At 43.3% G+C, this 27127-nt stretch overlaps 2 protein-coding genes across 3 annotated transcripts in view; one reads left to right on the top strand and one right to left on the bottom strand.

Annotated features, from left to right (window-relative positions):
- Window positions 1-27127, bottom strand: part of slc4a11 (solute carrier family 4 member 11) — a 110625-nt gene that overhangs the window by 41359 nt on the left and 42139 nt on the right. The gene's annotated exons all lie outside the window — the stretch shown is intronic.
- LOC115173054 (B2 bradykinin receptor) lies at window positions 3124-5715 on the top strand. Of its 2 annotated transcripts, none has more exons than XM_029731041.1 (2): window positions 3124-3198; window positions 3682-5715. In XM_029731041.1, exon 2 carries the CDS (start codon window positions 4175-4177, stop codon window positions 5324-5326), a length of 1152 nt encoding a protein of 383 aa, XP_029586901.1. In that variant the 5' UTR covers window positions 3124-3198; window positions 3682-4174; the 3' UTR covers window positions 5327-5715. The 2 variants fall into 2 exon arrangements, with proteins under 2 accessions (XP_029586901.1, XP_029586902.1); XM_029731042.1 differs by having other exon boundaries at window positions 3132-3198; window positions 4285-5715.

Here is a 27127-nt window from a genome sequence, read left to right on the forward strand (position 1 = left end):
GGCTAAAGGCTGTATCCAGGATACGGCTAAAGGCTAAAGGCTGTATCCAGGATACGGCTAAAGGCTGTATCCAGGATACGACTAAAGGCTAAATGCTGTATCCAGGATACGGCTGAAGGCTAAAGGCTAAATGCTGTATCCAGGATACGGCTGAAGGCTAAAGGCTAAAGGCTGTATCCAGGATAAGGCTAAAGGCTGTATCCAGGATACGGCTAAAGGCTAAAGGCTGTATCCAGGATACGGCTAAAGGCTAAAGGCTGTATCCAGGATACGGCTAAAGGCTGTATCCAGGATACGGCTGAAGGCTAAAGGCTGTATCCAGGATACGGCTAAAGGCTAAAGGCTGTATCCAGGATACGGCTAAAGGCTAAAGGCTGTATCCAGGATACGGCTAAAGGCTAAAGGCTGTATCCAGGATACGGCTAAAGGCTAAAGGCTGTATCCAGGATACGACTAAAGGCTAAATGCTGTATCCAGGATACGGCTGAAGGCTAAAGGCTAAAGGCTGTATCCAGGATACGGCTGAAGGCTAAAGGCTGTATCCAGGATAAGGCTAAAGGCTGTATCCAGGATACGGCTAAAGGCTAAAGGCTGTATCCAGGATACGGCTAAAGGCTAAAGGCTGTATCCAGGATACGGCTAAAGGCTAAAGGCTGTATCCAGGATACGGCTGAAGGCTAAAGGCTGTATCCAGGATACGGCTAAAGGCTAAAGGCTGTATCCAGGATACGGCTAAAGGCTAAAGGCTGTATCCAGGATACGGCTGAAGGCTAAAGGCTGTATCCAGGATACGGCTAAAGGCTGTATCCAAGATATGGCTAAAGGCTAAAGGCTGTATCCAGGATACGGCTAAAGGCTAAAGGCTGTATCCAGGATAAGGCTAAAGGCTAAAGGCTGTATCCGGGATACCGCTAAAGGCTAAAGGCTGTATCCAGGCACTCTGCGATGCGTTGTGCATAAGAACAGCCCAGACAGGAAGGATGGGCGAGTGCGAGCAAGCCAGTGGCTCAGCCCCCATAATAGGGTCAGAGGCAGAGAATCCCAGTGGAGAGAGGGGAACCGGCCAGGCAGAGACAGCAAGGGCGGTTCGTTGCTCCAGCCTTTCCGTTCACCTTCACACTCCTGGGCCAGACTACACTTAATCATAGGACCTACTGAAGAGATGAGTCTTCAGTAAAGACTTAAAGGTTGAGACTGAGTCTGCGTCTCTCACATGGGTAGGCAGACCATTCCATAAAAATGGAGCTCTATAGGAGAAAGCCCTGCCTACAGCTGTTTGCTTAGAAATACTAGGGACAGTAACGAAGCCTGAATCTTGTGACCGTAGCGTACGTGTAGGTATGTACGGCAGGACCAAATCGGAGAGATAGGTAGGAGCAAGTCCGTGTAATGCTTTGTAGGTTAGCAGTAAAACCTTGAAATCAGCCTCATCCTTAACAGTAAGCCAGTGTAGAGAGGCTAGCACTGGAGTAATATGATAGTTTTTTTGGTTCTAGTCAAGATTCTAGCAGCCATATTTAGCTGAATTTAATTTAGTGCCTTATCCGAGTAGCCAGAGAGTAGAGCATTGCAGTAGTCTAATCTTGAAGTGACAAAAGCATGGATTAGCTTTTTTGCATAATTTTGGGATTAAAAAGTTTCAGATTTTTTCAATGTTACGAAGATGGGAAAAGCTGCTCTGGAATATTTGTTATATGTTTATTATTACAGGACAGTGCAAGTTGGATCCTAACTGTGGAAAAGCTCTTGGTATTAGATAAATGCCAAGACAAATGCAAATACTTGACAACGCAGGACAAGAGGCCAGGCATGTGAATGACATAAACATAATTATTTACAGCAGTGCATCTCCTATTGACTCTGTTCTGTGCATGAATGGCTGTTTAGTTTAGTTTTGTTTCCCAACAGCCCTCGGGATTTTGGACTCTATCACCTTATTATTTGAATAAACCTACACTTCACTTCGCACCTTGAACCTTGCCTCGTGCTGTGACATGACTATAAAACAGATGACCAACATTACCCCTTTCCACAGAGGTACTTTTTATCTGTTTAATGTATTTAAAATAGTGATGGCATCATTACTGTGGTGGGAATCACAAAATCATGTTGAATGTAAACACTGTATTATGCACTTCCTCTCAAGAGGTACATTCTCTAATAAATATCTTTCAACAATAACATTAAAGTTCAAACACCCAATAAATTAGAAAAAGTACTATTCCAGTTACCTCTGATTACATTGGAGTATGTGAACTGACCACACACACACACACACACACACACACACACACACACACACACACACACACACACACACACACACACACACACACACACACACACACACACACACACACACACACACACACACGTAATGGATCATTGTTTTGTGCTCTGACCCTTGACCCTTGATTGTGCTCTTCCTGATACTAATTAGAAAGACTTGATGGCTTATTGTTTCACGGCCTTGCTGTTCCCCTCTGACGACACCCCACCCTGTTTGAATTCAAGGTTGTTCACAGAGGGATATTAGATTTACAACCTAAAAACGCAATCCAGCCGTGAATGTACAGAAAATAATCAAGTGGTTTGGGTCTAACATTGACACTAAATAGGAGCGTGGTATGTAGGCTTAACTCTAGTGTAAGTCATTGTGTGTGGCAAATGTTTCATTTGTGTTTACTTGATAGCTACCTACACAAATAGCTAGAACAAAGTGTTAATAAGATAAAAATTCATAAAAAAGATTTAAAAGCAATACAAATAAGTTGTCCAGCATCAGTAATGAATTAGTAAAGATTTATTGTTTTTTAAGCAACTGAAGTTCAGAGTTTGTTTTCTTTCTCAATAATGCTAGGTTGTGGTAGGATGACCAAAACAACAGCTGGGATGTCAGTCGATATCCAAAACACACTTAAATCGAGGGGAATTCCATCAAAGTCCTATAAAAATTGGAGTATGAGATAGGGCAGAAAATTATAAACAAGATCAACCAGACAGAATTTCAGTAAATTAGGGGAAAAGGGGGAAAAAAAAAAGCACAGATTTTCAGTGACATCACTTCCATGATGGACTCCCTCCTTAAAGAGAATAAATCAGGGTAGAGGAGCCTGGAGGGAAACGTCTTGACTGACCAGACGCACGGCACATCTGGATTTACACTGAGACCAGAGGACTCCTGCTCCAGCCAACAAGGTTTGTAAGACGAAGTACTGTATCTTTAACGTTTATAACATAGGTTTGTCACTAACGCAAGAAAATTATAAATGAGTGGAGAGTTATATCACAGTAAATTTGCTGTTCAGATCATATTTAGGGTAAACTTGATTGAATTGCTGCCTCTCCTCTCATTTTCGAATCCAACTTAGAAACAAGAAAATTGTTTATGTTGTCAGACTTTTTAACAGACAAAAAGGAGAGCACTTTCTGTGGTTAAACTCTAAAACTCCTCAAACAGATTGAGGGATGTGAACAGTAATATGTGGTTTGACAGCATGGGGAGAGAGACAGTACTTTCAATAGTCTCTTAATACCTCATATTGAAGGGATTTCATCTCTATAAAAAAGTAAATTAGCATTCGGTGGACAGATACAGATTTATGTTTATTTTTGAGCAAATAATGTGTGTACCAATCCTCCAGCAGCACAAATGTATAAGATTTTATTGCCTTTTCAAAGAATATCGGGCCTGTCGCAGCCGACAGTCGCAGACGATGATGATACTGATGGACAAACAGTGATGAAAAGATAAGTAATGCTGAGAATAATCATGGGGCAATGTGGCTCCCAAATGTTTTCATGACAAGAGATATTGATCCTCACTTGAACTTTCATTAATATTTTATTTTTCGCTACCTGAGCGTTTTTTTTATTTCCGGTCTACGTATATGATATTTACAAGAAATGCATATAAAAGATATGCATAATGAATAGCACACTGAAACAACCACTTAGCCACTTGTATAATAGTTTAATAAGACAACTTCCTCATGATGACTTGAATAAATAATACAAATAAAAGTCCCATGTGGAAGTTCCATATTCTGTTGAATTATAAACCACATGAGTCGCAGCTCCCATCACCACAAGTGCATGAGGACCGGATGTTATGACACAACCAGCATGAGCATGTGACTAACGTACTAGATTATACCGTAAACTTTATAAATGAATGCCTACTGAGAGTCACCTGTCCAGGAACGGAATCTGCCATGTAACCCCCCCTCCCCTCCCCCTCCTTGAACAACCCCTGTTACATTTACACAATGTATTTCTCTACAGCTCCAAAATGAACATAATCACCAACTCTACAGACAGGACAGGAAGGAACAGTACCAATACCAGCCACTGCCTATTCGCTGAGGGGTGGGACTGGCTCCACACCATGCAACCGAGTTACATCCTGGCCATCAGTGTCCTGGGGATTCTGGGTAACGTCTTTGTCCTGTTGGTCTTCTGCCTGCATAAGAAGTCCTGCACCGTAGCAGAGATCTACCTGAGTAACCTGGCCGCCGCTGACCTGCTCCTGGTCTCCTGCCTCCCCTTCTGGGCCGTCAATGTGGCCAACGGCTTCAACTGGCCCTTCGGCCCACTGCTGTGTCGCCTGGTCAACGTGGGCATCAAGATGAATGCCTACTGCAGTATCTACTTCCTGGTTCTGGTCAGTGTGGACCGCTGTGTGGCGCTAGTGCATACGATGAGCCACGGGAGGATGAGGAGGCCCTCCTACGCCAAGCTGGGCTGTTTGTTAGTGTGGGGCTTCGGGCTGCTCCTGGGCACCCCGACTATGCTCTTCAGAGCGGTGAAGTGGTTTCCAGACTTCGAGGTGACCGCCTGCTTTCTGGACTACCCCAGTCCCAAGATGGAGCTGGTGTTCAACGTGACGCTCATCGTGTTTGGGTTTGCCATCCCTGTATCGGTGATCTCCTACTGCACCTGTCAGATCATCCGAGCCCTGAAGAACCAGACCATGGAGAGATTCAACCCGGAGCACACGGAGAGGAAGGCCACTTTTCTCATGCTGTCTGTTCTCCTGGCCTTCCTACTCTGCTGGGTGCCATTCTACCTGATCACCGCTCTAGATGTCCTCCTGAGGGCAGCGGACGTCTCAGGCTGCAACCTCAGCAACAGTCTGGATATCTGCAACCAGGTGTTTACCTACCTGGCCTTCTTCAACAGCGTGCTCAACCCAGTCCTCTACGTGATTGTGGGGAAGAACTTCAGGAAGAAAGTAATGGAGGTGTTTGAACAGTTGTCTATGAGGAAGATGGCCACTGGGTCACAACGGTCCCAGCTCTCTTCCACGCTCAAAACGCTGGCTTGAGCTTGAGGCACTAAAAGGGAACTAGTTATATTACTTTTGTCTCTATGATAGAATTTCACACTTCAGCACCCCGCCCTCAGTTGACTGAATTTTATACTAATAACCTTAATAGTATCAATGTGCTTTAACTTAAAAGCCATGCTTAAGTTTAGAATGTCTTTATCAGTAAATGTGTTATTTAGAAGGGCTGTTTCTTCTAATTCAGTGCAATATATGAATATTGTTTTCTGTGAAATAAGTTGTGTAAATAGAATCTACCGATTGTGTTCTAGAAATGAGTCAGAATGTTCTAGAAATGAGTCAGAATTGACTAGAAATGTATATAGAAAAGTTGTCAACTTTGTGTTACTTTTGAGAACATTATTGAAGTAAAAAAACCTACTCATGGCTGTCTTGTGGAATCATTTGAAATGCATGTCAATGTCAGACAATCTAAAACAAGACTCAGAGACTCCCGGTGAACTCTGGGTAAGTGATTTATGATGTTGTCTCTGACTAAATGTCTGGATGATTAGTGAATGTGTGAATGTGTCACAGACTTTCCAGTGGTGACAAGTTGTGTTCCTTTGTGTGGGAGGAGAACATTACTCTCTCCTATTATGTTTTTCATTGGCTAGACATGTTGTCAGGAGTGACTGTGGTCAGGGGCACACCCCCAGTTTGTCCCCAAATTACAGTTGGTCGTGCCAAACAGGAAATCAATGTTTTGAGTGCACTGTAAAAAAAAACAGGGTTATAGTAAAAATAAAGAAAACACTTTGAATGGGTACTGCTATATATATATATATATATTTCTGAGGCTGGTAACTCTAATGAACTTATCCTCTGCAGCAGAGGTAACTCTGGGTCTTCCTTTCCTGTGGTGGTCCTCATGAGAGCCAGTTTTATCATAGCGCTTGATGGTTTTTGCGACTGCACTTGAAGAAACTTTCAAAGTTCTTGAAGGTCAGTCAATCCGGAAAAATGTTGTGTTTTAAAGTTGGACTTATTTAGTAAAAAATTAAAATAAAGTACTCTTTATAAAGTACTCTTTTCTTTATTTTTACTATTTTCTACATTGTAGAATAATAGTGAAGACATCCAAACTATGAAATAGCACATATGGAATGATGAAGTAACTAAAAAGTGTTAAACAAATATTTTATATTTGAGATTCTTCAAAGTAGCCACCCTTTGCCTTGACGACAGTCTTGCACACTCTTGGCATTCTCTCAACCAGCTTCATGAGGTAGTTACCTGAAATGCATTTCAATTAACAGGTGTGCCTTTTTAAAAGTTAATTTGTGGAATTTCTTTCCTTCTTAATGCATTTGAGCAGTTGTGTTGTCACAAGGTAGGGTTTGTATACAGAAGATAACCCTGTTTGGTAAAAGACCAAGTCCATATTATGGCAAAAACATCTCAAATAAGCAAAGAGAAATGACAGTCCAACTTTAAAACACAACATTTTTCCGGATTGACTGACCTTCAAGAACCTTGAATGTTTCTTCAAGTGCAGTCGCAAAAACCATCAAGCGCTATGATAAAACTGGCTCTCATGAGGACCACCACAGGAAAGGAAGACACAGAGTTACCTCTGCTGCAGAAGATACGTTCATTAGAGTTACCAGCCTCAGAAATTGCAGCCTAAATAAATGCTTCACAGAGTTCAAGCAACAGACACATCTCAACATCAACTGTTCAGAGGAGACTGCGTGAATCAGGCCTTCATGGTTGAATTGCTGCAAAGAAACCACTACTAAAGGACACCAATAAGAAGAAGAGACTTGCTTGGGCCCAGAAATCTGTCCTTTGGTCTGATGAGTTCAAATTTGGTAGGTGAACGGATGATCTCCGCATGTGTGGTTCCCACCGTGAAGCATGGAGGAGGAGGTGTGATGGTGTGGGGATGCTTTGCTGGTGACACTGTCAGTGATTTATTTAGAATGCAAGGCACACTTAACCAGAATGGCTACCACAGCATTTTGCAGCAATATGCCATCCCATCTGGTTTGCGCTTAGTGGGACTATCATTTGTTTCTCAACAGGACAATGACAATGACCCAAAACACACCTCCAGGCTGTGTAAGGGCTATTTGACCAAAAAGAGAGTGATGGAGCGCTGCATCAGATGACCTGGCCTCCACAATCACCTGACCTCAACCCAATTGAGATGGTTTGGGATGAGTTGCACCGCAGAGTGAAGGAAAAGCAGCCAACAAGTGCTCAGCATGTGAGGTAACTCCTTCAAGACTGTGGAAAAGCATTCCAGGTGAAGCTGGTTGAGAGAATGTCAAGAGTGTGCAAAGCTGTCATCAAGGCAAAGGGCGGCTACTTTTTAGATTTTTCAATATATTTTGATTTGTTTAACACTTTTTTTCCAAAGGGTGGAAAATGGCACACAGAGGGGATGGCTGCCGTTTTATGCTCCTACCAATTGTGCTATTTAGTACTATTTTGTTCGCATTGTTTGTAACTAATTTTGTACATAATGTTGCTGCTACCATCTCTTATGACCAAAAAGAGCTTCTGGATATCAGAACAGTGATTAGTCACCTCGAACTGGAGGAAGATATTTTCTTTAATGAGTCTGACGCGAAGGATATACTGCTTCGCGGAGACCAGACCCAAATCCCCATCATCCGCGTGCCTTCTGAGAATTAGTCAGCGAGTGAACAACTACTGTATCATTGGCTAACCCGGAATCATTGGAAAACAAACTGGACGATCTACGATAAAGACTTATACTACCAATGGGAAATTAAAAAACGTAATATCTTGTGTTTCACCGAGACCTGGCTGAACGACGACACGGATAATATAGTGTTCCGCTCCTTTCAAGGAGAGGGACACTAATCCGGAAGCTTATAAGAAATCCTGCTATACCCTCAGACGAACCATCAAATAGGCAATACAGGACTACGATTGAATCCTACTACGCCGGCTCTGATGCTTGTTGAATGTGGCAGGGCTTGAAAACTGTTACGGACTACAAAGGGAAACCCAGCCACAAGCTGCCCAGTGGCACGAGCCTACCAGACAAGCTAAAATGCCTTTCATGCTCGCTTTGAGGCAAGCAACACTGAAGCATGCATGAGAGCACCAGCTGTTCCGGATGACTGTGTCATGATGCTCTCCGTAGCAGACGTTTAAAGGTCTTGCTCACAGGTCAACATTCACAAAGCCGTGGGGCCGGATGGATTACCAGGACATGTACTCAAATCATGCGTGGACCAACTAGCAAGTGTCTTCACTGACATTTTCAACCTCTCCCTGGCCGAGTCTGTAATACCTACATGTTTCAAACAGAGCAACATAGTCCCTGTGCCCAATAAAGCGAAGGTAACCTGCCTAAATTATTATCGCCCCGTAGCACTCACATCGGTAGCCATGAAGTGCTTTGAAAGGCTGGCCATGGCTCACATCAACACCATCATGCCAGAAATCTTAAACCCACTCCAATTCACATACCGCCCCAACAGATAACGCAATCTCAATCGCACTTCAAACTGCCCTTTCACACCTGCACAAAATGAACACCGATGTGAGAATGCTGTTCATTGACTACAGCTCAGCGTTCAACACCATAGTGCCCTCAAAGCTCATCACTAAGCTAAGGACCCTGGGACTGAACACCTCCCTCTGCAACTGGATCCTGGACTTCTTGACTGGCCGCCCCCAGGTGGTAAGGGTAGGTAACAACACATCTGCCATGCTGATCCCCAACACTGGAGCCCCTCAGGGGTGCGTGCTCAGTCCCCTCCTGTACTCCCTGTTCACCCACGACTGCATGGCCAGGCACAACTCCAACACCATCATTAAGTTTGCTGATGACACAACAGTGGTAGGCCTGATCACCGCCAACGATGAGAGAGCCTATAGGGAGGAGGTCAGAGACCTGGCCGGGTGGTGCCAGGACAACAACCTCTCCCTCAATGTGAGCAAGACAAAGGAGCTGATCGTGGACTACAGGAAAAGGCAGACAAACCCCCATTAACATCGATGGGGCTGTAGTGGAATGGGTCGAGAGTTTCAAGTTCATGGTCCAAACACACCAAGACAGTTGTGAAGAAGGCATGACAACACCTTTTTCCCCTCAAGAGATTTGGCATGGGTCCCCAGATCCTTAAAATGTGGCAACTGCTTAGCATAAGGCGCTACAGAGGGTAGTGTGTACAGCCCAGTACATCACTGGGGCAAAGCTTCCTGACATCCAGGACCTATATACTAGGTGTTGTCAGAGGAAGGCCCAAAAAATTGTCAAAGACTCCAGCCACCCAAGTCATAGACTGTTCTCCCTGCTATGGCATGGCAAGCGGTACCAGAGCGCCAAGTCTGGGACCAAAAGGCTCCTTAACAGCTTCTACCCCCAAGCCATAAGACTACTGAACAACTAAACTAATCAAATGGACACCCGGACTATTTACATTGACCCCCCCCCCCCTTTGTTTTTACACTGTTTATTATCTATGCAGAGTCACTTTACAAATTACCTCGACTAACCTGTACCACCGCACATTGACTCAATACCGGTACACCCTGTATACAGCCTCGTTATTGTTATGTACATTTCTTGTGTTACAATTGGATTGATTAGATTTTTTTTTACTTTATTTTATTTAGTAAATATTTTCTTAACTCTATTCTTGAACTGCACTGTTGGTTAAGGGCTTGTAAGTAAGCATTTCACGGTAAGGTCTACACCTGTTGTATGTGACAAATAAAATGTGATTTTATTTGGGTGGTACTAGTCAGCATCAACAATATTCTCCCCTGTTTCCCACAGGTACCCTACATTTACTCTCCTTTTGATAGACTGAAAACATAATTTTTTTTTGCATTCACTGAGGCTGTGCTGACTTAGTACTGTGAGGAGGGAGATGTAGACAGAGTCCACAGAGAGTGTGCTCCATGTCTTTCAGATTAGAGAGAAGGACCATCTGTTACCTGCAGCTCTGTTTAGATGACTGTACATCACAGTGATTTATGTAAAGAGCTGAGGTGTGCTTCAGAAGGCAACAACACACACAGCCTCTCACTGATAACAATATTAGCCATTCCATTCTCTTAAATCCCCAGTCCATTAGCTCGCCATCCACTTTAGTTTGAACCAGATCGTAGCGGTTTGAGAGAAAATAGAGAAGTACTGGTACACATTTTTAGTACCTTTTGACGTAAAAAGCTTTTTTGATGTTTTATAATATAACATTTTGCTTCAACATTGACACACATAATCTCTCTTAGGACAGCTCCCCAAACGGTCTCAAACTGGTCAAGGGACCCTCTCATGGAGGGTGTGCTCATTGCCAAGAAGGAGTGGGGGTACTGCATGCAGCCAGCCTACATGTCCATCATCTGCCTGCTGTTCTGGGTGGTTGCCTTCTTACTGGCTGTTCAGCGAGCCCATTGTTTCAGCTGGTGAACACTGTCATTTGGAGGAACTACTACTGCAACGTCCTGTTCCTCACGCTGGTCAGTGTGGACCGGTACCTGGTACCTGGCTCGGCCCCTGTCGTCCCAAGGTAAGGGGAGAAGACCAGCCTGGGCTAGGGAAAATCTACCTGGGTGGCGAGTGGCCTCCTCAGCTTCCCCACTCAGTTCTTCCGCTCTGTCCACTTTTTCCCCCTCACCTGGGGGTGGAGGCGTGCTACATGGCGTACCCCCACAACGGCTGGAGGCTGCGCTACGACCTGACTGTCAACATAGTGGGCTTCCTGGTTCCTGTACCTATTGTGTCCTTCTGCAGCTACCACATCATCCGGGTGCTCCGGGACAACCAGACGAGCAGGATGAGGAGCAGGGCGGCAGGCTGGAACGGAGAGGAAGGCTGCCCACCTAGTACTCATCGTCTTGGCCATATTCATCCTCTGCTGGCTGCCTTACCAGGTGGTAATCTTCCCGGAGACCCTTTATCACTACGAAGTCATCCCTGGTTGTGGCTCGGTGGATGCATTAGACATCAGCACTCAACTGGCTACCCACTCAACTGGCTACCCACTCAACTGGCTACCCACTCAACTGGCTACCTACTCAACTGGCTACCCACTCAACTGGCTACCTAGTCAACTGGCTACCTACTCAACTGGTTACCCACTCAACTGGCTACCCACTCAACTGGCTACCTACTCAACTGGCTACCTACTCAACTGGCTACCTAATCAACTGGCTACCTACTCAACTGGCTACCTACTCAACTGGCTACCCACTCAACTGGCTACCTACTCAACTGGCTACCCACTCAACTGGCTACCCACTCAACTGGCTACCTACTCAACTGGATACCCACTCAACTGGCTACCCACTCAACTGGCTACCCACTCAACTGGCTACCTTTTCAACTGGCTACCCACTCAACTGGCTACCTACTCAACTGGCGACCTACTCAACTGGCTACCTACTCAACTGGCTACCCACTCAACTGGCTACCTACTCAACTGGCTACCTACTCAACTGGCTACCCACTCAACTGGCTACCTACTCAACTGGCTACCCACTCAACTGGCTACCCACTCAACTGGCTACCCACTCAACTGGCTACCCACTCAACTGGCTACCTACTCAACTGGCTACCCACTCAACTGGCTACCCACTCAACTGGCTACCTACTCAGCTGGCTACCTACTCAGCTGGCTACCCACTCAACTGGCTACCTACTCAACTGGCTACCCACTCAACTGGCTACCTACTCAACTGGCTACCTACTCAACTGGCTACCCACTCAACTGGCTACCCACTCAACTGGCTACCTACTCAGCTGGCTACCCACTCAACTGGCTACCCACTCAACTGGCTACCCACTCAACTGGCTACCTACTCAACTGGCTACCTACTCAACTGGCTACCCATTCAACTGGCTACCTACTCAACTGGCTACCTACTCAACTGGCTACCCACTCAACTGGCTACCCACTCAACTGGCTACCTACTCAGCTGGCTACCCACTCAACTGGCTACCCACTCAACTGGCTACCTACTCAACTGGCTACCTACTCAACTGGCTACCTACTCAACTGGCTACCCACTCAACTGGCTACCCACTCAACTGGCTACCTACTCAACTGGCTACCTACTCAACTGGCTACCTACTTGGGCTACAGCAACAGCTCACTGAACTCTTTGCTGTATGTGATTGTAAGAAAGACACATATTATTACCTTAGGGCCTCCCGAGTGGCTCAGCGGTCTATGTCACTTCATTTTGTTATTGTTCCCCTCTAGTCAAGGACTGATTTAGACCTGGGACACCAGGATGGTGCAATTAATTATCAGGTAGAACAGAAAGCCAGCAGGCTCTGGACCTCATAGGGTAACAATTGAATGCCCCTGACCTATAGCATGGACCTACAGATGTAGCATCTTAATTTGACCTACATCGTCACAGCCAAAAAATAATCCTTCAGCAAGATGATTTGAACGTTTAGTCCATAATGTTGCTTGATCGGTGGTTAGGCTGTTAGCTAAACAAAGCTCATCTGCGGTGCAGGAACATTTTTCAGCAACAAAAGAGTGATCAAATTGAGATCACTCTTATGAAATATAAACAGAGGGTATTAAATTATTACCTTTAAATCTACTGGAGAGAAAATAAATCCTGGATTAAGCTAGTTACTAGGCCCTGGGCCTGTGGTTATGTGTATGTGTTATTACACAGTGGCAAAATTCTAATATAAAAGTGTTTGTACCACTGGAGAACAAGTCGTTCGCGTCACAAAATACATGTTTTCTCTCTTTGAGTATTCATACATCCTGACCTTCAGGCGAACTGAAACTGGCTTATAAACAAGTTGAAATACACGGTCGGACAAGGGTGTGGAAGAATGCTGAGTACAGAACCAAACTTCCCAGCACATCTCTCCCTAACTCAGTGAGAAGCTTAAAGGCGAACAACACTACCTGGTCTACTGGGTGTGTGGGATAAACGGTAGTGTTTTCTTCTCCTTACTAAAATATATTTTTCACACGATTGGCACAAGGTAAACGATTAGCTTCCTAGCTTCCTAGCAAATGCATCCCCAACCAACCCAAAATTAACCATCATCTCCAAACTGTATATTGCAGGCTTTCAGTTTTACTTCTTTTTTGTGGAAAATAAGCCACAACATATATCAGTTCATCTAAATAAAACTTGATCTGTCAGACATTTAGCTCAGTGTACGTCCTGAGTTGTCGGTTCTTCAATTATCCGCAATCTGGACCGTCACGAGTAATTAGCCATCTGGGGTCCCTGTTTAGGATAGTTTAACCTTGTTAACAGTCCTCAAACCCATCACGTCGTCATGTCTGCCATTATGTATAATGAAAGCTGTTTCTATTTTAAGCCAATAGGAAGGAAATTAGGTAGCAGTGTCCTCCTTCATGGTTCTACTATGCCAATAGAGAAAAAACCCACTCCAACTACACGGAAAATAATAAATCATGTTTGATCAAAAACTTCCAGATACATGATTATATACATTCAAATAGGGTCACATGTGGTTATACCATGTGGTTATACCATGTGGTTATACCATTACCATGTGGTTATACCATGTGGTTATACTATGTGGTTATACCATGTGGTTATACCATGTGGTTATACCATTACCATGTGGTTATACCATGTGGTTATACCATTATCATGTGGTTATACCATGTGGTTATACCATGTGGTTATACCATGTGGTTATACCATTACCATGTGGTTATAACATTACCATGTGGCTATACCATGTGGTTATACTATGTGGTTATACCATGTGGTTATACCATGTGGTTATACCATTACCATGTGGTTATACCATGTGGTTATACCATGTGGTTATACCATTGCCATGTGGTTATACCATGTGGTTATACCATGTGGTTATACCATTACTATGTGGTTATACCATGTGGTTATACCATGTGGTTATACCATTACCATGTGGTTATACCATGTGGTTATACCATTGCTATGTGGTTATACCATGTGGTTATACCATGTGGTTATACCATGTGGTTATACCATGTGGTTATACCATGTGGTTACACCATGTGGTTATACCATGTGGTTACACCATTATCATGTGGTTATACCATGTGGTTATACCATGTGGTTATACCATTACCATGTGGTTATACCATGTGGTTATACCATGTGGTTATACCATTACCATGTGGTTATACCATGTGGTTATACCATGTGGTTATACTATGTGGTTATACCATTACCATGTGGTTATACCATGTGGTTATACCATGTGGTTATACCATGTGGTTATACCATTACCATGTGGTTATACCATGTGGTTATACTATGTGGTTATACTATGTGGTTAAACCATGTGGTTATACCATTACCATGTGGTTATACCATGTGGTTATACCATGTTTTATACCATGTGGTTATACTATGTGGTTATACCATGTGGTTATACCATGTGGTTATACCATGTGGTTATACTATGTGGTTATACCATTACCATGTGGTTATACCATGTGGTTATACCATGTGGTTATACCATGTGGTTATACCATTACCATGTGGTTATACCATGTGGTTATACCATGTGATTATACCATGTGGTTATACCATGTGGTTATACCATGTGGTTATACAATGTGGTTATACCATTTTGTATCTAAAATGACTGAACAAAACATGTGAGAGCTGTCTGCTATTGGACAGGCGTCCGTGTGATAATAAGTTACGAACCCAGGCTGTGAGTCTGTGTTAAAGGTCTCAGCGTAACTCTTTACGTGATCAAATGTTGACAGAGGAGACATAACAGGGTCGATGCAGCGGCGTGTAGCAGGCTGTTTGTCTGCTCTACCTTCATGACTTGTTTTGGACTATGGTCTAGATTTTACATTTAGATTTTAACCTTTATTTTAAGCCTTTTCAAGAAATGAGAATTACACCACAAATGAAAGCAATTCAAATCAAATCTTATTAGTCACATGCGCCGAATACAACAGGTGTAGACCTTACAGTGAAATGCCGAATACAACAGATGTAGGCCTCACAGTGAAATGCTGAATACAACAGGTGTAGTAGACCTCACAGTGAAATGCTGAAGACAACAGGTGTAGTAGACCTCACAGTGAAATGCTGAATACAACAGGTGTAGTAGACAGGGGGTACCGGTACAGAGTCAATGTGGAGGTTATATACAGGGGGTACCGGTACAGAGTCAATGTGGAGGCTATATACAGGGGGTACCGGTACAGAGTCAATGTGGAGGCTATATACAAGGGGTACCGGTACAGAGTCAATGTGGAGGCTATATACAGGGGGTACCGGTACAGAGTCAATGTGGAGACTATATACAGGAGGTACTGGTACAGAGTCAATGTGGAGGCTATATACAGGGGGTACCGGTACAGAGTCAATGTGGAGGCTATATACAGGGAGTACCGGTACAGAGTCAATGTGCTGGAGCACCGGTTAGTTGAGGTAGTATGTACATGTAGGTAGAGTTAATTAAAGTGACTATGCATAGATGACAACAGAGAGTAGCAGTGGTGTAAAGAGGGGGGGTAATGAAAATAGTCTTAGTAGCCATTTGAGTAGATGTTCAGGAGTCTTATGGCTTGGGGGTAGAAGCTGTTTAGAAGCCTCTTGGACCTAGACTTGTCTGATGATTGGTGCTGGACCAATTGGCATATAAAGACTAGGTGACAGGTTGATGAAAAAGCTTGGCAACGGATTCCAAATTGTCATTTAGTAGTATCAATATCCTAAATTTAGTTTAATGGCAATAACAATGATAACAATTTAATGGCAATTATTTTATTATTGATATGTCACGTCCTGACCATAATAAGCTGTTATTTTCTATGGTAGAGTAGGTCAGGGCGTGACAGGGGGGTTTTCTAGTTTAGTTTTTCTATGTTGTTATGTTCTAGTTTTGTATTTCTATGTTGGGTTGTTCTAGTTTTTGTATTTATATGTTGGGTTGTTCTAGTTTTTGTATTTCTATGTTTGGTTGTTCTAGTTTTTGTATTTCTATGTGGGCTTGTTTGAGATGATCTCCAATTAGAGGCAGCTGGTCATCGTTGTCTCTAATTGGAGGTCATATTTAAGTTGGTGTTTGTCCAACCTGGGTTTGTGGGAGATTAATTTTGAGTAGTGTATGTTTCACCTCTGTGTCATGGTTTGTTGTTTTTTGTCATTCAGTTTATTTATGTATTGCATAGTTTCACAGTAGAAATAAAATGTGGAACGATACACACGCTGCACTTTGGTCCGCTCATTCCTACGACAACCGTGACATGATTACTCTAGAAAAGAGCGTCTGCTAAATGACGTAAATGTAAAAATAACCAAATATCTATGCTGGTCATCACTAGTTACCATAGCCACAAAGTCATATAAACCCTGTCTATTTCTACAATTTCTCCTCTTAAAATCTGATTTAAAACCTAACCCTAACCTTAACACTGAATGTAGCCAATTTTGACAGTATGGCTGTGTTAACTAGTGACAGTCCTGAAAACAACAGTAGAGGCATTCTCACAACAGCTCCATCAGCTCCAGGAAATGTATTATCATGAGTATAATTTGCATGGAATACAAGAAAGGGAAAAGGGTAGTCAGCTTCACAACCAAATGCATTCAACCGAAATGTGCCTTCCACATTTCACCCCTCTGAATCAACATCCATTTCAAATCGGCGCCTGGAGAGCAGTTGTTGTTGTAACTGGGAAGAACAGCACTTTTTTTTCCATCTTGCTAGCTCGAGGATTTGAACCAGCAACCTTTCGGATACTGGCCCAACGCTTTTAACCAGGGCATTCCAACATCCATTTTCTCATTGAACCATAGGAGTAAAATAAAATAGGTGACAACAACGCATAGCACCCAGAGACATACAACTCAGCGAGGGCAAAGATGGACCCAACTGCAATACCACTCAATCAGACCAATTCTAACCTGTCTGGCTCTGCCTGCATTAAAAATGACTGGGTGGACGGGCACATGTACCCAGCAGCCTACTCCCTCTTCTTCATCGTGGGCTTCCCGGCTAACTGCCTGTCTCTGTATGTGGCCTGGGTGTTAATGAAGAAAGGAAACAACTTGGCCGTGTACCTGGTGAATCTGTCTATCTCAGACCTCCTCTATACGGTCTCCCTGCCCGTATGGATCGAGCTGGCCCTGGGTCGGCCCGTCGGGGACACCCTCTGTAGCCTGGTGTCTGTGGTGATGTACAACAGCTTCTACATCGGGTCCGGTCTTCTCTGCTGCATCTCAGTGGATCGCTACCTGGCTGTGGTCTATCCTCTCTACTTCAACTGGGTGAGGCAGGTGCGTACTGCAGTGGCAGTTTGCGCTGCATTGTGGTGTGTAGAACTGTCTATCCACATCTATCTTCTTCACCAAAGGGGGGCGCTGCAGGACTTCTCCTCCAGGCGGCTGTGTAATGAGGGTATACCCATGGCCCAGGCGGACGCCCACGTTGCTCTGACCCGAGTAGTTCTGGGCTTCCTGTTCCCCCTTCTCATCATGACCTTCTGCTTCCATCAGATTGTTTTGGCACTGCGCGACAGTGCCTCCTTGCTGGCCCGGGAGCGGAGGAAAGTCAGCCTCTTGTTGCTGCTCCTCCTGGTGACATATGTGGTGGCCTTCGCCCCCTTCCAGGCTGTTATGTTCCTCAGAGGGGTGCTGGAGCCAGGGGAATGTAGCGTAGCAGTGAAGCTCAGGGACCCATACATGGTGCTGGTTGCCTGGACGACACTCAACAGCATGCTGGACCCTATTTTCTACTGTCTCATCAGTCAGAGTGCAAAGAACGAGATGACTAAAGTGCTGCAATTATGCAATAGATGTAGCAGTCGGTTAAAGAAGTGCAAAAACATTTACACAATTACATAAGCTAAGAAATGATTCATGATAAATCCATTAAAAAGTATTTTACTGTGAAAATGTCATGTAAAAATTGCTTTATGCTATAATGCTTGTTAGAAGAAAAATAAATCTGAATTGGGACCTGTAACTAGCTGCTCTTGTATGAGTGACCTAACATTGTTAGAAGACAGTAGGCTCCATTACAGAGTACTATAAATAACCTTTTTGCAATCTATTCAAATGGTGCCTTTGTGAGGCTATTACAGTACTGTTGTTTAACAATCCACTACTGTATAATCATGTAACCTTCTAGGTAAATGTATATTCAGAACCTAACACATATTTCTGTGAAGGTACAATGCATGAATAGTATCTCATAACAAAAGTTATGGTATCCTATTTCCTATGGACAACCTACAAGAACCAACATAACCTGTGTTAGCAGGGCATTGGGCCACGAGCTGCCAGAACAGATTCAATGTGCCTTGGCGTAGATTCTGCAAGTATTCTTCCATGACAAATTCCATAATTTGGTGTTTTGTTAATGATGGAGAAAAACACTGTCTCAGGCGCCGTTGCAGAATCTCCTATAGGTGTCCAATTGGGTTGAGATCTGATTACTCTCTCTCTCTCACTCACACACACACGCGCACACACACACACACACACACACACACACACACACACACACACACACACACACACACACACACACACACACACACACACACACACACACACACACACACACACACACCCTTTAAACCCCCTATGATCCTTCGAGACCATTCTTTCACAGTAACAGATCTCTTTTAGCCAAAGTATGGAGCAACTGGGAATTTGTATACATTTACATTTTACATTTAAGTCATTTAGCAGACGCTCTTATCCAGAGCGACTTACAAATTGGTGCATTCACCTTATGATATCCAGTGGAACAACCACTTTACAATAGTGCATCTAAATCTTTTAGGGGGGGGGGGGTTAGAAGGATTACTTTATCCTATCCCAGGTATTCCTTAAAGAGGTGGGAATACCTGGGATAGGATAAAGTAATCCTTCTAACCCCCCCCCCCTAAAAGATTTACATGACCCTAAGCATGATGGGATGTTAATTGCTTAATTAACTCAGGAATCACTCCTGTTGTGGAAGCACCTGCTTTCAATATACTTTGTATCCCTCATTTAATCAAGCGTTTCCTTTATTTTGGCAGTTACCTGTAAGTACAGTGCCTTCAGAAAGTATTCACACCCCTGGACTTTTTCCACATTTTGTTGTGTTACAACTTGAATTTAAAATGGATTAAAATTGAGAGTTTGTGTCACTGACTTACACACAATACCCTATAACAGGGTTCCCCAAATAATAATTGATAAACTTTTTTTATTGTTACAGACTGTAAAAACACAGCTCCAAGAGATATTAATTTAAGAAATCTGTTCCCAAGTATTCCCACGCATAATAGCGAGACGTGACCGTATACAAATGTAAGCAAGGTTTTAAATGATTATGTTTTAATAATCAAACATTATACGGTATCTGTTTGGGCTTCTTGCGGTCAATTTCCAATATACATTTTATTTTATTTCATTTCACCTTTATTTAACCAGGTAGGCTAGTTGAGAACAAGTCCTTTATTTAACCAGGTAGGCAAGTTGAGAACAAGTTCTCATTTACAATTGCGACCTGGCCAAGATAAAGCAAAGCAGTTCGACAACATACAACAACACAGAGTTACACATGGAGTAAAACAAACATACAGTCAATAATACAGTAGAAAAATAAGTCTATGAACAATGTGAGCAAATGAGGTGAGATAAGGGAGGTGAAGGCAAAAAAGGCCATGGTGTCACCGAAAATGTCATACTTGTCGTTGAAGATGTCGTATGGTAGATAGAAGGACCAAGGCGCAGCGGGATTGTGGACACTCATGTTTATTACTGATAAAAACATGTAAGATATCCACTTGAGAAAAAACAAAACAACAAACAATACTCACAACAGCAACAGTGTGGCAGGCTCAAACAAACGCAGTGCACACAACAATTCCCCACAACCCCAAAGACAAACACACACACCTATATAGGACTTCCAATCAAAGGCAACTATACACACCTGCCTTCAATTGGAAGTCCCAATCATCCACCCAACATTTAACAAACACAAACCCCCTGCCACATCCTGACCTAGACAAAGCAATACGCCCTCTGCTGGTCAGGACGTGACACATGGTGGCGAAGTGAATACAATATATCAAGTAAAACACTGGAATGGTAGATTTGTAGTGGAAGAAAGTGCAAAGTAGAAATAAAAATAATGGGGTGCAAAGGAGCAAAATAAATAAATAAATAAATACAGTAGGGGAAGAGGTAGTTGTTTGGGCTAAATTATAGATGGGCTATGTACAGGTGCAGTGATCTGTGAGCTGCTCTGACAGCTGGTGCTTAAAGCTAGTGAGGGAGATAAGTGCAATCTTATCTCATGCGCCAAACTTATAAGCCCAACAATTCAGTTAAGAAAAATAAGTGTTAAGTAAAAAAATTATTATTATAATAACAAATAATTAAATAGCTGCAGTAAAATAACAGGCTAAAAACAGGGGGTACCGGTACGGAGTCAATGTGCGGGGGCACAGATAAGTCGAGGTAAGTAATATGTACATGTAGGTAGAGTTAAGTTCTTTCCTCAACATCTTATATAAGCATGCCCCTTTCAAAAAATGTAGAACTAAGAACAGATATAGCCCTTGTTTCACTCCAGACTTGACTGCCCTTGACCAGCACAAAAACATCCTGTGGCGTACTGCATTAACATCGAATAGCCCCCGTGATATGCAACTTTTCAGGGAAGTCAGGAACCAATATACTCAGTCAGTCAGGAAAGCTAAAGCTAGCTTTTTCAAACAGAAATGTGCATCCTGTAGCACTAATTCCAAAAAGTTTTGGGACACTGTAAAGTCCATGGAGAATAAGAGCACCTCCTTCCAGCTGCCCACTGCACTGAGGATAGGAAACACTGTCACCACCGATAAATCCACGATAATCGAGAATTTCATTAATAATTTCTCTACGGCTGGCCATGCTTTCCATCTGGCGACACCGGCCAACAGCTCTGCACCCCCCCCCGCAGCAACTGGCCCAACTGGCCCATGTATTTTATCAACGTTTATGATGAGTATTTTTGTAAATTGTTGTGCTGATTCACCGGCAGTTTTGGAGGAAAAATATTTTCTGAACATCACGCGCCAATGTAAAATGGGGTTTTTGGATATAAATATGAACTTTATCGAACAAAACATACATGTATTGTGTAACATTAAGTCCTAGGAGTGTCATCTGATGAAGATCGTCAAAGGTTAGTGCTTAATTTTAGCTGTATTTATGGTTTTTGTGACCCCTCTCCTGCTTGGAAATGGCTGTATGGTTTTTCTTGTGTTGGCACTGTCCTAACATAATCTAACCTTATGCTTTCGCCGTAAAGCCTTTTTGAAATCGGACAATGTGGTTGGATTAAGGAGAGGTTTATCTTTAAAATGGTGTAAAATAGTTGTATCTTTGGGAACTTTGAATTTTGACATTTTATTGTTTTGAATTTGGCGCTCTGTTTTTTCACTGGCTGTTGAATAGTGTGAACTGTGGGTGGGACGGTAGCGTCCCACGCAGCCCTGGGAAGTTAATCTTGTAGTGATGCTTTGCTTGTTTGATGGTTCATCTGAGGGCATAGCAAGATTTCTTATAAGCGTCCGGATTAGTCTCCCGCTCCTTGAATGCGGCAGCTCTAGCCTTTAGCTCGATGCGGATGTTGCCTGTAATCCATGGCTTCTGGTTGGGATATGTATGTACGGTCACTGTCGGGACGATGTTGTCGATGCACTTATTGATGAAGCTGATGACTGAGTTGGTGTATTCCTCAATACAATTGGATAAATCACAGAACATATTCCAGTCTGTGCAGCAAAACAGTCCTGTAGTGTAGCATCCATGTCATCTGACCACTTCCGTATTGAGCGAATCACTGGTACTTCCTGCTTTAATTTTTGCTTGTAAACAGGAATCAGGAGGATAGAATTGTGGTCAGATTTGCCAAATGGAGGGCGAGGGAGAGCTTTGTGTGCATCTCTCTGTGTGGAGTAAAGGTGGTCTAGAGGTTTTTCCCCTCTGGTTGTACATTTAACATGCTGGTAGAAATTAGGTAAAAGAGATGAGTTTCCCTGCATTAAAGTCCCCGGCCACTAGGAGCGCCGCCTCTGGATGAGCGTTTTCCTGTTTGCTCATGGCCGTATACAGCTCATTGAGTGCAGTCTTAGTGCCTGCATTGGTTTGTGGTAGTAAATAGACAGCTACGAAGAATATAGATAAACTCTCTTTGTAAATAATGTGGCGTCGTGTCTTTGCTATGGATTTAATGATATGACATGCTATTTTATAAAATCAATTCTCTGTAATTAATATTACCTGATTAAATTAATCAGGTAAATGTAATTAACTAGGAAGTCGGGGCACCACGGAAGAATGTTTATAGAGCTGTTGTCTTCTGAATAAACTCTTAAAGACCTGGTAATCTTTTATATCAATAGCAGTCAATTATTAATCGTCACCTTATTCAGTCTCATCTGAAAGCTGTAAATTCTTGGTTATCTTCACAAACCCTGGCTAACAAGTTGAATCAGCAATACAAAATTTGGTTTAATTATTTATTTACTAAATAATCGCATAGATTTACATATACACAGGATGGATCATACCTTGATTACTAATTATGTCATAAAAGAAAACGTCCCTAGAGGACGAAACCGATATGACGACTGGTTACACAAAGAAAGGGGGTTGGGTTTGAATGAAAGACCGGGAAGACTGAGGAACAAAAGGATTGGGTTTCTATCGGACCTTATGAAGCTATGCCATCGTAAATACAGAATCTTATGCATTCTAAATAACCGCCCATTCGGAAAAGGAAATTGCAAAAAATACATTTACTCTGAGCTGCGCTTCAATAGGTTGGTCAAAGATGGAAGGCTGGGTTGCCCAGCAGAGATCTCCCTTGTCCTTGGAAGAATATCTCTGGGCGGATACGTTGTAGTCTGTTGTGTGGTAGAACGGATATGTTGTAGAACCCTGTCGTTCTGAAGAAATTGTCCGTCCTTTCCTAGGCCACGCACAACTCGACGTCTAAGATGTATCACTTCTTTAGTGAATAAGAGTTCAGAGTTCATACCAAGTTGCCATACTATAAGCTCATGCTATATTCTGGCTGGTATAGTCAAATTCATCCTTCCAGCATGTCGATCAAAAGGGCAACGTCATGACAGTGGTCTACAGCTTATCATGAGATACTCTACCTCAGGCGAGCAAAACCTTGAGACTTAGATTTCGTGCCCCAGATGTTGTTTACAAATATACACATGACCGCCACCCCTTGTCTTACCAGAGGCTGCTGTTATATCCTGCCGAAACAGCGTAAAACCTGAAAGCTGTATGTTATTCATGTTGTCGTTCAGCCACGACTTGGTGAAACATAAGATATTACAGTTCTTAATGACTCGTTGGTAGGATATATGTGTTAATTTTCCATTGATTGTACGTTGGCTAATAGGACCGATCCTTACAAGGCACCAGGACCTTTGTCCTCCATATCTCCGTCTCTCTTTCTCCTGCGGATGACGAGGATGAAGGCCTTGTCAGGCGTCTGAAGTAAATCCTTCCCATCCGTCTCATTAAAGAAAAGGTATTCCTCCAGTACGAGGTAAGTAATCGCTGTCCTGATATTTAGAAGCTCTTTCGGTCATAAGACACAGTGGCAGAAAAATTTGGTACAAAATAAGTTACAAATAACGCGAAAAAAAACACACACAAATGGCACAATTGCTTAGGGGATTGTAAAACGGCAGCCATCTCCTCCGGGTGTGCAAAGCTCTTAGAGACTCACGGGTGTAATAGCTGCCAAAGGTGATTCTAACATGATTCTAACATGCATTGATTCAGGGGTGTGAATGCTTACGTAAATTCGATTTTTTCTGAATTTAATTTTCAATAAATTAGCTAACATTTCTAAAAACACGTTTTCATTATGGGGTATTGCGTGTAGATGGGTGAGAAGAAGATAAGAAAAAAATCTATCTAATCCATTTTGAATTCAGGCTGTGTGGAATAAGTCAAGGGGTATAAATACTTTTTTGAAGGCCCTGTATCTATATGTACACACTACGGATCATTTTCCCATGTTTGACTTTCATATAAAAGTCCAGTTAGAATGTAATGAGGATGTTGATATATGGCTTATTCATACTCCTTTACCCAAACAGTCAACACAAGCTAAAATAACAACCAGTCTAAATTGTAAAACCTGTAGGCACACAGACAGTTAAAGTTAATGGCTCATATGGTGATTGTAACTAAAGCTACTGTGTAGTCCACCAGTCGACTAGCCCTCTCTCTGTCTCTCTCTCTCTCTCTCTCTCTGTCTCTCTCTGTCTCTCTCTGTCTCTCTCTGTCTCTCTCTGTCTCTCTCTGTCTCTCTCTGTCTCTCTCTTCTCTCTCTTCTCTCTCTTCTCTCTCTCTCTCTGTCTCTCTCTCTCTCTCTCTCTCTCTCTCTCTCTCTCTCTCTCTGTTTGTCATGTTATTGGTTGTCACATCTTCATTGTAATAAAGCAAAGGTCTCACGAAGCAGTGGTTTTCTTTCTTCCTGTTTTTTTTGTTTAGCTTTTTGTCCAAGCCTATGAATGACATTACATGTATGTACCGAGTCTGTCCAGAGGGTTATCGTTTGGGAGAAACAAACAAATAATTTTGATTTCTATAATCAATAACTAAAAGGTCTATTGAGTGCTCTCCTGTATACGGTCAACTGTGAGTACTGCTTTTTACATGTTACTGTATGGGCATAGAGTCAGGGCGAAAATTAGTGTATTAGTTACACCCTTGAAAAATATTAGCAAAAAAGACTATAAAATAAAAGCTATATTGTATGGTCCAAAAATATTGACAATTATACTTAGACATTTTCTCAGAGAAATACATTTTGCTTAACAAGTAAGATATATTTTTCAAAAAACTACAGTGGTCAAAATTATTACCACCCCCGTTTTCAATCCCTTTAAATACCTCACCTTGCGAGGATAACAGCATTGAGCCTTTTTCTCAAATGTTTTAGGAGATTGGAGAAAACATTGGGAGAGATGTTAGACCATTCCTCCCTACAGAATATTTCCAGATCCTTGATATCTTTCATCTGTGCTTATGGACTGCACTTTGTAATTCAAGCCAAAGGTTTTCAATGGGGTTTAAGTCCTGACATGGCCATTGCAAAATGTTGATTTTTGTGGTCAATTAACCATTTCTTTGTAGGTTTTGATATGTGCTTGGGGTTATTGTCTTGTTGGAAGATCCACATTTCCAAGTTTAAACTTCCTGGCAGAGGCAACCAGGTTTTTGGCTAAAATATCCTGGTACTGGGTAAAGTTCATGATGCTGTTGACCTTAAGGGCCCCGGGACCAGTGGAAACTAAATAGCCCCATAACATCAAAGATCCACCACTATATTTTACAGTAGGTATGAGGTTGTTTTCTGCTTAATCCTTATTATGACACCAAACCCTTGTTTTTAATTGTTGTTAAACCCCAAACCCTTCTTTTTTTGAAAGTATAATTAAGCATACAGTACAGCTCAGTATACGTATTATTTATTTTAAAATACCCAGTGCAGTCAAGATTGTTAAATGTATCCTTTATTTGACTTTGCAAGTCAGTTAAGAACAAATTCTTACTTACAACGACGGCCTACCCCTGCTAAACCCTAACAACGCTTGGCCAGTTGTGCGCCTCCCTATGGGACTCACAATCTCGGCCGGTTGTGAATCGAATCAGGGTCTGTAGTGACGTCTCTAGCACTGAGATGCAGTGTCTTAGACCGCTGAACCAGGGTCTGTAGTGACGCCTCTAGCACTGAGATGCAGAGCCTTAGGCCGCTGAACCAGGGTCTGTAGTGACGCCTCTAGCACTGAGATGCAGTGCCTTAGACCGCTGAACCAGGGTCTGTAGTGACGCCTCCAGCACTGAGATGCAGAGCCTTAGGCCACTGAACCAGGGTCTGTAGTGACGTCTCTAGCACTGAGATGCAGTGTCTTAGACCGCTGAACCAGGGTCTGTAGTGACGCCTCTAGCACTGAGATGCAGAGCCTTAGGCCGCTGAACCAGGGTCTGTAGTGACGCCTCTAGCACTGAGATGCAGTGCCTTAGACCGCTGAACCAGGGTCTGTAGTGACGCCTCCAGCACTGAGATGCAGAGCCTTAGGCCACTGAACCAGGGTCTGTAGTGACGTCTCTAGCACTGAGATGCAGTGTCTTAGACCGCTGAACCAGGGTCTGTAGTGACGCCTCTAGCACTGAGATGCAGAGCCTTAGGCCGCTGAACCAGGGTCTGTAGTGACGCCTCTAGCACTGAGATGCAGTGCCTTAGACCGCTGAACCAGGGTCTGTAGTGACGTCTCTAGCACTGAGATGCAGAGCCTTAGACCGCTGAACCAGGGTCTGTAGTGACGTCTCTAGCACTGAGATGTAGTGCCTTAGACCGCTGAACCAGGGTCTGTAGTGACGTCTCTAGCACTGAGATGCAGTGCCTTAGACAGCTGAACCAGGGTCTGTAGTGACGCCTCCAGCACTGAGATGCAGAGCCTTAGGCCGCTGAACCAGGGTCTGTAGTGACGCCTCTAGCCGCTGAACCAGGGTCTGTAGTGACGCCTCTAGCACTGAGATGCAGTGGCTTAGACCGCTGAACCAGGGTCTGTAGTGACACCTCTAGCTGCTGAACCAGGGTCTGTAGTGACGCCTCTAGCACTGAGATGCAGTGTCTTAGACCGCTGAACCAGGGTCTGTAGTGACGTCTCTAGCCGCTGAACCACGGTCTGTAGTGACGTCTCTAGCACTGAGATGCTGTGCCTTAGACCGCTGAACCAGGGTCTGTAGTGACGCCTCCAGCCTCTGAACCAGGGTCTGTAGTGACGCCTCTAGCCGCTGAACCAG

This window comes from Salmo trutta, chromosome 33 (genome assembly GCF_901001165.1).
Source record: "Salmo trutta chromosome 33, fSalTru1.1, whole genome shotgun sequence".
In the NCBI taxonomy this organism is placed as follows: Eukaryota; Metazoa; Chordata; class Actinopteri; order Salmoniformes; family Salmonidae; genus Salmo; species Salmo trutta.

Bases quoted from the DNA above. Each gene is read 5' to 3' on its own strand.
- LOC115173054 (XM_029731041.1), top strand. From the start codon at position 4,175: ATGCCTACTGAGAGTCACCTGTCCAGGAACGGAATCTGCCATGTAACC.